This window comes from Lissotriton vulgaris, chromosome 1_1, assembly GCF_964263255.1.
Source record: "Lissotriton vulgaris chromosome 1_1, aLisVul1.2, whole genome shotgun sequence".
NCBI classification, from domain to species: domain Eukaryota; kingdom Metazoa; phylum Chordata; class Amphibia; order Caudata; family Salamandridae; genus Lissotriton; species Lissotriton vulgaris.
The window spans coordinates 79397222-79414061 of NC_141685.1; the positions used below are offsets into that span (position 1 = coordinate 79397222).

The 16840-nt window shown below is 45.2% G+C and overlaps 1 protein-coding gene across 1 annotated transcript in view; it reads right to left on the reverse strand.

Moving 5' to 3' along the window:
• Nucleotides 1–1279: 1279 nt before the first annotated feature.
• LOC147737417 (uncharacterized) overlaps nucleotides 1280–16840 on the reverse strand; it is a 171931-nt gene continuing 156370 nt past the window's right edge. The window contains exons 4-6 of the mRNA XM_086929008.1: nucleotides 12581–12650; nucleotides 4402–4570; nucleotides 1280–4252 (exon numbers count right to left, since the gene is read on the reverse strand). Of these exons, the coding sequence (XP_086785134.1) occupies nucleotides 1343–3343 (2001 nt within the window). The 5' untranslated portion in view covers nucleotides 3344–4252; nucleotides 4402–4570; nucleotides 12581–12650 and the 3' untranslated portion in view covers nucleotides 1280–1342. The remainder of the gene's footprint in view (nucleotides 4253–4401; nucleotides 4571–12580; nucleotides 12651–16840) is intronic.

Consider the following 16840-nt stretch of genomic DNA (forward strand, 5'->3'; position numbering starts at 1 on the left):
ATTCACAGGGTGAGGAATCTGCAGGTAAAGGAGTATCCACCAGAAAGAGCGTTACCGAAGGCAAGTAACTGGTTTGTTATGTTTTCCTGCTGTTGTATATTATCTAATTCTGGGTGGTGAACTCAGCGGAGCTCGTAGAGTCCTAAAAACTCAGCTCCATGGGGCGTAGCAAGGTCTAGTTGGCAAGGAAAATCAACCTCCTGGCGAGATTTCTCAAAGTTGGTCGTCGGATTTCTCAATGCAAGTGGGTGCGGCAGGTCACAACCACTCGCATTGAGAAACCTTCCTTCACATTGACAAAGCTGCAGCTCGAGTAGAAGCAACTGCACCCTCTTGTGCTTCACATGGTGCCTTTCGCGATTATTTTTACAGGGCGGGACAAACACCCCTGGATCAAAATCACCAAGAAGAGCATGACCCTAACGCACTCCGCTGCTCGCGGAACTCCGAGTAGAGCGCCAGAGTTTTTTTGTCACTTTGCGGGATTTCTTCATTGAGGAACTCTACCTAATTGTGGATTTTGTTGCAATTAAAAAAACTTCAAGGCCTGAAATTTCTTTGGAGGTTGCATGCAGGCAGCCTAAGTTATCCTGCAAGAGTTTCTTGATGAATCCTATTGCAACTTCAATATGTGCTCTCTCATCTAAAATCAGGTTGTTAGAAGCTTTTCTACAACTCAGGATACGCCTTACTTTTCACCTGGTGTGGATGCATTTCTCATGTTTAGTGAGGTCTCCTTTCTGAGTATACCGTTTCTGTCTTTCCCCTCCTGTATAAGGCTTTAGTCCAGTGTGAATTCTCTCATGTGAAATGACATTGTATTCGTGATTGAACCTTATCTGACATTCAGAACACACATAAGGCTTTTTTCTCCCTTGTGAGTTTGCTCATGACAAGTGAGAAGTAATTTGTAACCAAAACTTTGCTTGCATTTCGAGCACTCATGAGGTTTATCCCCCGGTTGGGATCTCTCATGAAGCATAACACTGTCTTTCAGATTCAACCTTTTATGGCATAAGGATTTTCTCAAGTGTGGAGTTTCTCATGGTGAGATAGCGTTTTTCTCTGGAGCTTTTCTGGCATTCAGAGCACTCATAAGGTTTTCATCAGTATGGAGTCGCTTTTGGTTAGTGAGGATGTGCCTGTCAAATAGGAATTTCTGGCATTCACAGCGTTGGTAATGTTTTACCCGTGTGTGCGTCTGCTCATGTAGAGTCAGATTGAGTATAAAATTGATGTTTTTCTGGCGTTCTGAGCACTGAATTATTTTGATGGTGTGTTTTCTTATGGCGCTTGTAACCATCACTACCTCTGAATCTTTACCTTTAGAGCACTGATAATTTTATTCACCAGTGTGGATTCTCACATGTCCAGTGAGATGCGATTTACGGCTGAAACATTTTAGGCATTCGGAGCACTGATAAGGTTTTTCCCAAGTGTGGATTCTTATATGCTGAGTGAGATTGCTTTTTTCACTGAAACATTTCTGGCATTCAGAGCACTGATAAGGCTTTTCCCCAGTGTGGATTCTTATATGCTGAGTGAGACTGCTTTTTTCACTGAAACAATTGTGGCATTCAGAGCACTGATAAGGTTTTTCCCCAGTGTGGGTTCTTATATGCTGACTGAGACCACTTCTTTCACTGAAACATTTGTGGCATTCAGAGCACTGATAAGGCTTTTCCCCAGTGTGGATTCTTATATGCTGACTGAGACCGCTTTTTTCACTGAAACATTTGTGGCATTCAGAGCACTGATAAGGCTTTTCCCCAGTGTGGATTCTTATATGCTGAGTGAGACTGCTTTTTTCACTGAAACATTTGTGGCATTCAGAGCACTGATAAGGTTTTTCCCCAGTGTGGGTTCTTATATGCTCAGTGAGTCTGATTTTTTCACTGAAACATCTGTGGCATTCAGAGCACTGATAAGGTTTTTCCCCAGTGTGGGTTCTTATATGCTGAGTGAGATTGCTTTTTACACTGAAACATTTGTGGCATTCAGAGCACTGGTAAGGTTTTTCCCCAGTGTGGGTTGTTATATGTTGAGTGAGTTCTATTTTGTCACTGAAACATTTCTGGCATTCAGAGCACTGAAAAGGTTTTTCCCCAGTGTGGAATCTCACATGTGCAGTTAGAAGTGATTTAAGTTTGAAATCTTTTGGGCATTCAGAGCACTGATAAGGTTTTTCCCCAGTGTGGGTTCTTATATGCTGATTGAGACTGCTTTTGTAACTGAAACATTTGTGGCATTCAGAGCACTGATAAGGTTTTTCCCCAGTGTGGGTTCTTATATGCTCAGTGAGTCTGATTTTTTCACTGAAACATCTGTGGCATTCAGAGCACTGATAAGGTTTTTCCCTAGTGTGGGTTCTTATATGCTGAGTGAGATTGCTTTTGTAACTGAAACATTTCTGACATTCAGAGCATGGATAAGGTTTTTTCCCTGTGTGGGTTATTGTATGTTGAGAAAGACTTCCTTTGTTTTGGAAACTTTTCTGGCATTCAGAGCACTGAAAAGGTTTTTCCCCAGTGTGGGTTTTTATATGCACCGTGAGTTCGCGTTTTTCACTGAAACATTTCTGGCATTCAGAGCACTGATAAGGTTTTTCCCCAGTGTGGGATCTTTTATGCCGACTGAGAACGCTTTTATCACTGAAACATTTGTGGCATTCAGGGCACTGATAAGGTTTTTCCCCAGTGTGCGTTCTTATATGCTGATTGAGAACGCTTTTTTTACTGAAACATTTGTGGCATTCAGAGCACTGGTAAGGTTTTTCCCCAGTGTGGAATCTCACATGTGCAGTTAGAAGTGATTTAATTTTGAAATCTTTTGGGCATTCAGAGCACTGATAAGGTTTTTCCCCAGTGTGGGTTCTTATATGCTGATTGAGACTGCTTTTGTAACTGAAACATTTGTGGCATTCAGAGCACTGATAAGGTTTTTCCCCAGTGTGGGTTCTTATATGCTCAGTGAGTCTGATTTTTTCACTGAAACATCTGTGGCATTCAGAGCACTGATAAGGCTTTTCCCCAGTGTGGATCTTTCTATGCCGTGTGAGAGTACTTTTTACACTGAAACATTTCTGGCATTCAGAGCACTGATAAGGTTGTTCCACAGAGTGGGTTATTGCATGTTGAGAAAGGCTTTCTTTGTTACAAAACCTTTCCTGGCATTCAGAGCACTGATGAGGGTTTTCCCCAGTGTGGATTCTTATATGTTCAGTGAGATAAGATTTACGTCTGAAACTTTTTTGGCATACATTGCACTGAAAGTGGTTTCCCCCAGTGTGCATTCTATCAAATTCTGTGAGATAAGATTTAGGGCTGTATCTTTTTTGGCACATGTAACTTTTTTCCCCAACTTAGGTTATTTTACCTTGATTGAGGCGGTTTTGAACACTGAATTTGTTCTCACAGTCATTGTTTTTATAAGGTGTATTCCTAGAGTTAATATCTCTATGTTTCGTTTTCTCTTGCTTATATGCCACGGTAAGAGGGAACCTGATTTTAGAGTCGGGCTTGTTTAGATAATGTTCAGCATTTATCTCTATAAGAAATTGTGTGTAATCTTCTTAACACTTGAATTGAGCAAAATATGTCTGGAAGCAGCCCTGTAACACATGTTGAAATGTTTCTAGCAGATAATAGTCTTTAGGTCTAGCCTCTCCGGCAGCAACTTATTTTGTGACTGAAAATTTTCTCAAATCTATTTGTATAGGTTCTTAGCAATGCAGTGATAAGGTGTTAGTCTGATATTTAATGATTAAACTGATAAGTACCTTTTTGCACTGACATAATGGCAGTAACTGATGGCGTTAGAACGTGCACAGTACTGTTGTGGATCATTAGTCGCAGAACATCAGTTCCTTTTACCCTTTCTATGTTTGGTGTAAGGTTAAGATTTGTAGTTCTGAAGACGAGGATTTATTTACATTACCTATAGCGTAACGGTGCGCATTTAATCCATTTTTATCTTTAACCGTTTTACATATCCCTCATGCACAGCAGATAATGTTGAGGCAATTTACATAGAATTACAGAACAGTACACAATAAAAAGGAAACAATCTGAGATGGTCATGAACACAATAAAGTAGTGAGTTTTTAAGGTTTTCGCAAGAGTGAGCAGAGTGGGTCGTGGTTTTCTACCCAGAGGCAGATAGTCTCGGTTGTTGAACAAAGGTGATTTTCCAATCTTTTGGTTGTTAACGTGTCAGCTTCGGAGTCTTCTCTCAGCGTCTTTTCTTTGATGGTCTGCAGAAGAAACTTTTTGTTATAACTTTCTTTTATGCAGTGTGTGCTTCCTCTCTGGAATTACATGATGTTTTAGATGAAGGTTATTCTGTGCACAGATATGGCTTTGCTCTGGGTTAATGGAATGCTAAATTAGAGACTTCACTTACAGTATAGTACTTTCCTCGTCTTCCACTTCCTCGCCACACCTAGATTTGGGAAATTGTTTAAACGTAGAATGCTGGATGTCCTTCAGTTTTTCAAAATAATCCTTCTTATGGCACTGACTTCAGTTGCCTGGTGCTAAATCTTGCTTTCTTCGTCAGTAATTTCAATCACCTATAGTATTAAAATTAAATAGTTAATACATGAAAATTTCCAAAAATATAATTTACAAGCCAAATCAATGCAGAGTTGCAGAATTTTGAAAATGTTGAGCAGAGTGTAGAATAGTAGCCCGAGAGTACTTGGATGTAGGAGTGAGGATTTATAGAATTTTCAACATTTTATTAAGCTCACAAAGGATACATGCACCCTATGAACTTGTAACATAGATTCCCAAAGGCAACCTAATCTATTGTGTGCTGCGAGGACTATGCCTAGACATATCCCTCAACTATGGTCCAGAGTATGAATCAAGGGCAATGAAATTAAGGAGTACTTTCATGTGCTCATTTTATTCCACCTGATTATCAGTTGTTGGGTTTTTCTGCACCTGGATGTACCGGGTGCAGAAAAACAGGACACAATTTTTTTCCAGACAGGAAAATTAGACTGAAAAGACGCACAAGACTCTGGGTGCAGCAGAAGCAGCCAAGACTTATGCTGTTGTTTTACAAACTGGGAGAAACATACAATTCTTCCCTTTGTTGGACATTTCTTTACCCTTTCCTCCCCTGCTTCACCCATCGCCCCCCCCAACCAACCACATGCATATATCTACCACCTGCTTAAAACTAGTGGTAAATAAAAGCAGAAAAACACTATGAAATAGAGAATGGCATGTGGTTTGACAGGCAGAAGAATCTGTTCCTCGTGGCAACTCCCCAGTCCATGGCGTCAAACTTGTGACTGCACGTTACTGGGGTAAATGTACCACAAAGTAAAAAAACAAAACAATTACATGAGATTTTTCTGTCACTCCAGTACTGTGCAACTTCGAACAAGGGACTATGAGAAGTCTTGGACCGGTCCTGTGACCTGGAGGGTCACACCAAGTGTGCCCTTATTTAAGGCAGAGGACTGTCATGGGTTTAACAGCTAGAGCGGTGATGGCAATGAATCCTGTTGTAAGGATCAATAGCCTGATGAGATCTTTGCATCATGGTTAGTGGAGTGGCGTCCTACTGACACACGTATGTAATGCTCCATTTCTATGCCTGTGCCCAGACTTTGCACTAACATCAAGTGTGTGTTTAGGGTGTTCGTGTGCGTAGCATAAAAGCAATGTGAGAGTGCGACAGGATAAACCGCATCTCCTGCCTGCCAGTTATGTATGCAAGTGGGACCATCTATCCCTCTTTTAAACCCTAGTTCAAAGTCCTCTGTTACCAAGGAATAATGTGCTCTACAAAGTACTCAGGGGCCTGCTGTGCCACTAGGGATTGTGTCAGCCTGACAGTCTATCTAAGTCGAGGGGACATCACCTGCAGGCAGAATTACTTAATAGAGAAGCTGTGTATCTGTCCTGAAGAGCCTAGAAGTCTGCCTAGAATCTTGCCTGTCTTGTAAGAAAGGGAAGGGAGTTTGACTATCCAGCAGGAGGACAAGGCTGTCCTGGAAGAAGCAGGTCTGACACATCCCCGGTACTTGTAGGGCGGGCCGGAGAGCCATCCAGCAGGACCAGCAAGTCTAAGGGATGCCAAGACTCTCCCAGCAGTTCAAGGCAGAAAATAAAACTCTACAACAACGTGATTGTTGAGGCCCAGTAGGACGATTGTGTGCTGCCAACAGGCCCGTTCAAGGTTGCATTTGCCAAATTCCTAACACAACAGGGTCTGAATCTACTGGCTTCCTGAAGAGCCTGTGTTGGGCTTTTAGCTGCTAAATTTCTGACTACTCTGTGTCAGAGGCCCATGAGGGACTACAACTACTCCAATGTCGAACACCCTGTCTGAGCTTACGCCTGTGGTCCAGCCGGCCACAGTGTGGGCTTAATTGCTGACGGTCGGGCCTCCAGAGGGGCTGCACTTACCGACAGGCCAGGTGTGACTGCTACCTTGGGTCTGCTGATCTTCAGGCAAAGGCAAAGAAAAGACAGAGTCAGTGCCCTACTGTATGCAGCCTTACATCCAGGACAAAAGCGCTCCACAATAGTCTGCTGGTCGGTCACTGCTCTCTTGAGTGCTCGGGCGTGCCATTCAAGTGCCGGGAAACAGGAAAGAGACCCAGACAAGACTGACTCATCCTTTGGAAGGATAAGACGCTTACGACAGAGCATACACGCATTGGGGTGACTGGAGTGACAGAACTGCACCTATACTATATTCATGATACTCCTAAATGCCCCTAGAGGAGAAGAGGGTATGAGAACCAGACGCACCTGCCTGCAGCGCATGGTAGTCTGGCATGCCTGCACCATCCTTTCACCCAGACTAGCCATAAAGTTGATTTTAGAGCTGCTACGCACATAGCAGGGGGAATCTCAGACCATTCGCTGGTGGAGGTGCAACTTGATGGTCCGGTTGTGGACTTCATCCTACCCCCAAGGGTTGATCCGTGATATTTAAAAGACAAGACGTTCAAAGCTCATTTGAGAGATAGAGCAGAATTCTATTTTAAGGAGAATGGGCGGCCTGTTGAATCAGCTTGCGTGCTATAGGATGAATTCAAGGCAGTGATTCGAGGCGAGACACAAGCCTTGATTGGGAGAATGTCGAAGGAACGTAAATTGAAGTGCGAGGCTCAGGACAAGGAATATGCTTTCCTGGAGGTTCGCTTGGTAAGTGGGGAATCAGTTTCTCTCCCATTACACCATCAACTGTAGCAGCACACATTAAGAGCACTAATGGAAAATAGCGGGCACTCATGCGCTGGCTACCCAGCATTGTTTCTATGATGTCGGTGATAAAGCCAATGAGTTGCTTACATGGTTAGAGAGACAAGACATAGGACGGAACTGGATCCTTGAGGACACAGACAACAAGGGGACGGAAATACTGTAAGAGACTTCCTGAAAGACCTGACCCTGCCAATGCTAACAAATAAGGACCTAGACGCACTAGACCAAGACCTGACAGTAGACTAAATAAATTACACAATAGGAACCTTGCAAACAGGGCAAGCGACTGGACCTGATTAGCTCCCGTTAGAATTATATAAAAGCATGATGGATAAAATCAGAGAGTACCTCCAGAGTATATGAAAATAAGGGTGTCTCCCGGAGGACCAAAGAACATCTGAGGTGGCGGTCATCCCAAAAAGGACGAACCGGCAACTGAGTGTGGGTCTTATAGACTTATCTCCCCACTTAATATTGAGACTAAGGTCCTTGCGAACGCCCTGGCAATCTGCCTGCGGACTGTATTTGCAACAGTGGTTCATCCTGATCAATCGGGCTTTATACCACACCAGGGAACATGCTTAAATCTCCGACACCTTAATGGAGTACCACATGCAACAGGGGATTCCTTTGCTGAACCAGTGGCGCTGCTATTAAGCTCTTGTATGTGGCCCCTTTAGCGAGCATGCGCCTCAATAATACAGTCTACCGAGTCTTTGCCGGCCGACAGGGATGTTCCTTGTCTCCTATGCTCTTCACACTTGTTTGGGTTCACCAGGACCTCTCAAATGGGGTATTCCAAGTGATCAGGATATATTATCAACTGGAAGAAGTCCTTAATATTCCTGCTGGTGGCAGGGACCCTGCGGCTGCAGTCTAGGTGCACAGTTCGGGGGGCACTACATGGCTTTAATTATTTGGTTGTATTCATTACAAGAGAGCACAGGCAGGAACATACTCCCGAAATTAGACCGTCTTCGCTGGGATGCCCCACACTTACGGACGCTCCCGCTCTCCTTACTGGGCCAGGTGGCCCTATTTAAAGTGATGACCCTCCAGGGTCTCCTGTACATTGTGCAAAAAATGTCCTTTAAGTTCCCACCAGACATTTTTTTTCAAAAGGTAGTCTGAGAACTTCAGCTTCTGTTGTGGGATGGTGGCGCGTCACGTTGAGTAAGTTGCAGTGGGGAGTTTATTAAGGTGGACCGGCGGTCCGGAGTATTCACAAGTATTACTGGGCCACGCAGCTGGTGGCAGTCAACAACTGGGTTTTTGCAGACTGTGAGTATCCTGCTTACCGGGTAGATAGATTGGCCATGGGCAAGAGAGGTTACCCCACCCCGGTGCTGTATCGAAGAAAGTATGAGTGCACCCTGCCTACTCATACCCAAACAGTGGTAAGGGTGTGGAGAGAGGCTGCCAAGTATTTAGGCCGAGAAGGTAAGCTGACTGAAATTACTCCACTGTATGATGGTGATCTCATAAGTGCAGCGGGAGGATTGCAGGGCTTCACAAAATGGGGATTGATTCGCTTAGAACGGCCGGGTGATGTGTGGAGGGGACAGGCGCTTGTGTCCATCACGATCCTACAACAAAAGTATAAATTAGGTGAATAAAAACAGTTCTGACATTTGCAGGTGGCCACGCTCTGCAAAGTCACATCCGGGAAGGGGGGCAGTTGCCTGATGCATCCCCACTGGAGGACCAGCTACTAATTGATCTCCTGACCGAAAAAGCAATCTCAACCATCTATAGGAAGTTGATCTACAATTCTCTGGATGCCGTGGGGACGCAGAGAGCTGTGTGGGAGAGGGATCTAGGCACGCTTGGCGATGGCGATTGGGTGGAGGCCATTCAGGATGCTAGGGAGGAGGCATTTAGAACTCATTTTTGTCTAATTTAACTGCAGATACTGATACTGCCAAATCAATGACCCTGTTTACATTAAAGGGCAGATTGAACTCAGAGCTCAACAACAGACTCGATTTAATAAATGACCTGCACGCTGCTTATCTTGCCAAGACACAGGTACTTTGTAAATCTCTTTTTATTGAACTAGTGCTCAATCGATGGTGTTGACACCGAAAATACGGTGCACATTAGTGAGAGTGATTAGACCAAAAACACAAAGTCTGCAAATATAGAGTGAGTAGCATAGCTTGGCCTGTCCTGACACTCCCTGGCCAAATCCCACTACATAAAACTAGATTGCCCTTTATCGAAGGCAGGTAGTCCTCCCAAGGTTCTGGAGGTCGCTGGGCTGCAAGACGACTTAACTTTTGGTTCAGGATCATCCAGGGATGCAGACAGGCCAGTATGACTGGGACCAAGACAATAGTTCCCTGCAGATCCACACCAGCAGAGAAGGCTGCAGTGCCCTTAGGTCGCCAAGAACTGAAATTCAGGGTCTGGGGATGCCACCTTAAATCTTGATTTAAGGGTGTTACAAGGCAGTGACAGGTAATGGGCCCCTTTCCTGGGGTGTCTATACCCTCTATCATGCCCACCTCCTGTGGGAAGGGGGCACAGTCCTAGCCCTGATTGGATAAGTCCCATCATCTTCAGGATAGTGGGCACTACAAAGTGTACTTCACGTCGCCTCCAGCACCTGAGGGATGGAGTTAACAGAGGCGGCGGGGGGCACACCTCCTGTTCTATCTAAGGTTTCCCACCTGTCATTGCACCTAAAAGGGGGTGAGGACAGAAAGATCGCTTGCTCCCTCTAACAGAAGAGGCTGGGGTCGCATTACCAAGGCGGCAAGGCCTTTGAAAATCCCTGCCACAGATGGCTCTGCCTGACCAGGGGGAGGTGTGAATACCTCCACTCAGGAAAGGCATTGTTATCAACCTCAGAATGCACAGGCACTCTACCCATGAGGACAGGACACTGTCTGGTGGTAGCAGGCTGGCTCAGGCCAGTCGATGATCACACTAAGGATTGGTAGATCTTAGGGGACCCCTCTAAGGGGCACTCTGTGCGCAATTTTTAATAAATCGGACACTGCAATCAATGCAGGTTTAATATGCTGAGATGTTTGGTATCAAATATCCCATATTTCAGAGAAACCTTCATGAGGCTGGGGAACTCGTAATGACAAGTGTCCAGCCAATGTACTTACTATAGAGCTTGCCTGGTCACTTGCAATATCCCGGAATTGACAAGGATATTGCAGGGGCATATCTGCTCATGCAGATATGCCCTCACAGGAGATATCCATAAAGCAGCGGGCACTATAAGGCCTGCTAGAGGGGTGTCTTACCGATATCTCAGACAGTCCCTATGGGCATCGCATGCAGGGATGTGTGCCATGTCGACTCTTCAGTTTTGTCTGCACCAAGACACACAGCTGCAGTGGCAGTATGTATGTGTGTATGTATGTATGCATGTAATGTGATTGGTGAGGGGTCCCTTAGGGTGGCATAATTTGTGCTGCAGCCTTTAGAGACCCTCTTTAACAACAAGGCCCTTGGTACCAGAGGCATCTTTTACAAGGGACTTATAAGTGAGCTAATGGGGTGACAATGGTGGAAACGACAGGTACACTTAAGGGAAGGAGATCGGGCTCATGGAACCTGGTTGGCAGGGACCCTGTGCACTTACAGTCAAAACTATATGATTTTCCCGGTAAAAAGTGAAGGCTAACCATGTCCAAAACAGACCCTTTCCTACATTGAGACATTTTTCCTAGGACAGGGAAAACTCTACAGCAGGTCTTGCTCACAGACCTTATACTGTGACTGCCACTACTGAACATTAATCTTGAACTGTTAAAGCAGGGCCAGGATCTGTACAGGAGCCAATGAACAGGAGGGCAGCTCACCAGATAATAGAAGTCTTCTGTCTTCACACTCACAAAGAGAGAACAATGGAGTTGCTTGGCATTTATCTACCCTTAGCTAAGCCACATGATAAAGGCAGTAGATCAGGATGATTCTCTTCGTTCAGAAGTAGCTCTCACTATTGAAAAGGCGAAGACCCTGGTATAACACAAACGCAGACTTGCGGTTAGTCTCTACCAGGACATGTAGTAAACTATTAATGTATGTTTCTGTAGGATTAGATTGCATTGCAAGTTAATTCATATGTCACTGTTTTCCACACACAACATACAACATAGATTCCTCACGTGCGCCCCCTGATGAAGGGAGAACCCCCAAAATGAATTGGGCAGACTGAATTTGAATTTACTTGCGGAACAGTGGATTTTGAAAGTGATTCTATGAGAATAAATATGCTTAAACTGGAATACAAGTGGATTTGCTTCCAAGGGAAGGAGACATTGATGCACTTTTACGGGTACAAGCTGTGGAGCAGGAGACACAGACCAGATCTAGTCTGGCGCTATATAAACAACTGTAGCCACACACATCTCCCTTCTGGCACGCGATGAGTGGATTACATAAATACGACAATAATGAATGAAAAATACACGGCATGCATAGACAAGGTTTGCTATGTAACCTCTGGACTCCTGTAAACCTAAACAAACACCAGTAATCAGACACTAGGGACATCACCTGAAGCGCCTAAGATTTTCCTTTTGTTTGGTATCTTGTTTTTGGAAGGTGGGTTTTTAGGATAAGCTATTTTTGGGTGTGTCTGGGGTTGGGGTGTGTCAGGTAGCCCCTGTGGTAGACGATGGGATAGAGGATAAGGAGTGCCATGGCATCCCTTCATATATTTCTCCCCTCCTATATACACAGTCCCCTTTTACCAGTTGCCCGCTTTGCTGTCATCAAGAAGTGGAGAGAGGGGAATCGGCAGGCAGCCCCTTTAAGCCAAAGCAGAGTACGGACATCAGAGGATACACGCTTAAAGAAGGAGGGGTGGAAAGCGCGTCAGGTTGGTCAGTAGTTGATCCAGCTGCACGCAGCACAGGAACGCGAGGCGGAGAAACCAGCGGGGGAAGACGGGAAAGACAGAGAAGGCCTAACAGCCTTCCGAGAGAGAGAACCGGCGCCCAGGGGAGGTCACAGCTTGTCGGCGAGCAGAACACCCGAACCTGGCGGAGGAGGGAAAGCCGAAGCAGAACACCAGACCTCACTAAAGGACGCGGAGTTACCACGCCACGGCCCCGGGGTGATGTGGCTCTTCCAGGTGCGTGGGCGTCTACGGGGCTTTTGGAAAGGGGCTGAGTAAGAGAGGGACGGGAGGGGAGGCTGAGGGGTGAAAGGGACCAAGGGAAAAGGAAATAAGTGAGACGGAAACAAAGACAAGAGCAGAAATCATCAGCTACTCTTTTTCTTTTGGTTGCTCCAACCTCTACACCCTCCCTTCACATTTATGCATAGCTATTATTTATCCCTCACATCCTCCCTTGACTAAACCATAAAGCAAAAACACTTACCTGAGTCTTTTCCTTCTGTCCGAGGGACGACGGCGGCCGAGGCACACCTAAGGGACTGAAGAGGAAGACCCTGTGGGAAAGAAGAATATAACAGAGACAATCAATCATTGTGACTTCCTGTAATACTAATAAAAAATGCATACAAAGAAATTATTCAATGCAGTGTGCTCCTTCTTGACCGACTCTTCTACAACGGGGAGCTACATACTTTCCCTACAGGAAATGGGAGACAGAAACACAGAGATCAACAGACACACACACACGGGAAAGCATAGTAGGAAAACGCTCTATACAGTTTTTATATGCTGGCATATGTACGTTGTTTTAGAAAGATGGTGGAACTATTTATTCTGTTCAATGTGCTTATTTTGCTAATTATTTTTATCTGCTTCTATTATCATTGCAGTTCGGGTTGGACTGTTCCCATTAGGTACAGGGTCAAGACTGATTTGCATATGGCCATGTCTGAACTGGGGTGGCATGGTGAGCAAAATAATGATGGATTTACCCAGATCTCTTGACTGGGGGTGATTGTTTTGATTTGTTCTGCATTCCGTCCATCAATTGTGTGCTTTTGCTCTATTATCATTGCAGCACATAAATTCTATACAAGAATAATGATGGTTCAATTAATAATGAAAACGCTAATGTTATGTTATTTTAATTTGATATCGCACATGAAGTACCCCTAAGCAGAAACTACTTTAAGGAGAAATTTACAATTGGAACGTAGAACCACTCAATCTTTGTGAAGTTGAAAGAAAGGCTCTTGTATAGTTAATGCCTGAAGTTCATCAACTCTCCTTAGTGAGTTTATCGTTATGAGGAAAGCAACTTTCCATGATAGGAATTGTAACTGACATTTGTGCATTGGTTCAGAAGGCGGGCCCATTAGCCTTGGAAGAACTATGTTTAAGTTCCACTCTGCAGCAGGGGGAATACTGGACGGTATAACCCTTTCTAATCCTTCCATGAAGACTTTAATCACTGGTACTCTGAAGAGAGGTAGGTGTTGTCTATTTTGCAAGTATGCAGCTACGACTCCCAGGTGTAAACAAATGGATGTGTAAGTGAATCCACATTGCTGTAAATGCAACAGTTAACAAATGATGTTCTGCACAAACGCATCAAGATGATTGATATTGTTGTTCTTACAATAGGCAACAAAACGTTTCCATTTGCTGCATAACATGCTCTAGTAGTAGGCTTTCTAGCTTCCTTGAGAATATTCATACAGTCTGGTTGTAGTTGTAAATAACCAAACTCTATGACTTTAGGAGCCAAATCGCTAGGTTGAGTTCTCTGGGAATTGGATGTCTGCTTTCTCAATGGCTCTAAGTGAGGAGACAAGATGTGAGATGTAGCTTTTGATGTGGAACCACTGAGAGTTCTAAGGATGAGAGTACCAAGGTTGACAAGAACATGTGGGGGCTATTAAGATCAGTGAGGGACATTTGTCTGAGCTTCCGAACTATAAATGGAATTAGCAGGAGAGGCGGAAAAGCGTAAGCAAATATCCCTGACCAAATCATCCATAGGGCATTGCCTTCGGATGCTGGGTGTGGGAACCTGGATGCAGAGTTTGGGCATTTTGCGCTGTGTACTGTGGCAAACAGATCTATCCCTGGAAAACCGCAGTTTTGAACCTAGGGAGAAGAACTTGGGGATGAAGTTCCCACTTGTGTATTTGCTACCTGCGTCTGCAATCTGATGGTCTACTCCTGGGAGGTGTTCGGCTAGGAGATAGATTTTCTGGCAAATCGCCCAATCCCAAATGCTTTGTGCAAGGTGCGACAGCTGGAGAGAGTGAGTCCCTCCCTATTTCTGTAGGTAGTACATTGCTGTCATGTTGTCTGTGCGAACTAAGACAGTCTTGCCTACAAGTTGGGTGAGAAAGGCTGAGTGCTAGAAACACTGCTTGAAGTTCCAGGTAGTTGATGTGGAGACGTTTGTGTTTGTCCGACCGCAGCCCCTGGACTTTGCAATGTTGAAGATGGGCACCCCAACCGGTTACTGTGGAATCGGGTCTACGAAAGGCCGCCCTTTTGCTAAGTTTTGAGGGTTCCACCACTGCAGCGAGCGATGGTTGCCGCTGTCTACCAACACTAGGTCGGGGTCGCAAATTGCGAGGCTCATTAATATTAATGAGCATCCCGCAATTTGCGAGCCCATAGGGAATGCCAGCCCTACCAGGGATGGTGGCCTGCTGGGCTCAGCAGACCACCATGTCTGAGACTGATTTTTAATAAAGCAGCTTTTTTTTCTTTCTTTTTTTTAAATGCAGCTCGTTTTTCTTAAAGGAAAACGGGATGCATTTTAAAAAAATTAAACGTTCTTGTTTCATTCTTTAAGGGCAGGCACCACTGCCTGCCCTTAAAAAATATTTTTAGACACAGTCACAAAGTGGAAGGGGTACCCTGGGGACCCCTTCGAAATTGCGACTGCAATGCCACCCTCTTGAAGAGGGTGGTCATTTGCAAGTGTTTTGCGACCGCAATTGTGGTCACAAAACATGTACAAATATCATTGCGGACGCAATTAGGGAGGAAATGACCCTTCCTAATTGCGACTCGCAATTCCTAAATAGCGAGTCGCAAATAAACTGCGACTCGCTATTTTGGAATTGTACATGGCCAACAGTGATTTTGCATGTGCAAATGGGTTCCCAAACCCGTTTGCGCATGCAAAATCACGTCATATATCTGGTCACCTGTGATTGATTCCACTGACTCACCACTGACTCACTAGACATTGTTGCATGTGAACAGGGGCGGCTGGTGACATTTTAAAGTGGTGAGACGCAACCTGATGTGCATACTGCACAGTAGCGAGCGAGCCCGAACCCCATAAGGGGGGTTTGGGGGGGAAAAAATCATGAATTTTCAAGCAAATTTGAGATACCAGGAAGGTTAATAAAGCAATTGTGAAAAGTGCAGTTATTACATTAATAGATGACATAACATAGGTAGCTGCTTATTCAGTATAACCACAGAGCTTCATACATTCCGTCCTATTACGCTCAGGTGCTGAATTCAGACTATAAGACTTTCATGAAAATCTCAGCTCTAAGACCTTGCTGACTGGGATACGGACTCTCGGGTGCAAATGGCACATAGAATCCCATTACATCCTTGTCCAATACTGTAGGAGAGTAGGGTCTGCTATCCTATGGTCACCCCAATTTTTGCTTTTTGCTTCACTGGTTTTCGACTTACTGAGGCTGTGGGCCTGCTAATCAGACCCCCAGCCTGCTGTTCTCTCTCTAAATTTATAATACATGTGCTATAGGTACATACCACAATTGGAAATGGACTCCTTGTCAGCCCCTGTACCATGCACTATAGGTGCTCAGGGCATAGGTGTCACCAAGGCCTACCAGGGGCTGAAGCATAGCTTTCGCCACCCCTGGCTGGTTCTTAAATTGGCACAACTGGCTGATCACTCAGCTGGGGGCAAGTGGGTGTAATCACCCCTTGCTTAGATATAGTATACCTATATCTAAACCTATATCTGGACACATATAAGCCTGTGAGCCACTCCTATGGAAGGCCTCATCAATCCTGGAAGCAGAGTGCGTGGTTTTATGTGAGATGGAGCTCTGGCATGAGCTGAGCCTGTCTGCAGCTGTCGGGAACAACTCCCTAAGCTGATCCGGGATAATGCCATACCATATACTCTTAAGCGCCTTATAATCCTCGCGGTTATATAGCAACTTTGGTTTGGCTTTATCAAAACATGTCGTGTAAGGTGTCACACGAATTGGAATACTACCTCCTCGCCAGTTCTGGCGACGGGGGTAGCATTCCACCCTTCTAGAGGGATAAGATATGTTACTTTACTGAAACGCGGTTGATTTAAAAAGAGCCTCAGATCCACAAAATGGATGCCCCTGCCACAGACACGGGTCTGGCCTCCTGCTGCTGACCGAAACTCAGCAAATGGTGGCCTGGACAAAGGGTTTCCTGTCGCAGGGCGGTGTCAAACCACCCCAGACAGGAGATAGTGGATTGCAGCAGGGAGGTTTCAAAGAAACCAGACACTGCCTGGGGAGCACAAGGCTGCCCCTTGCATAATCCGGCCAAACCGGTTCTGGGGCCTTCCAGCCCCAGTCCCAGCGTGGCCTGGATCAAAGGAAAGGGGTGTAACCACCCCCTTCCTGGGTCCCACCCATAGGAGGGGGCCTAGCAGGATGTCCAGCCCACCAGATTCGAATAAGAGTGGGAGCAGTGCCAATGCAACTCAGATCATCCTGAAGAAACA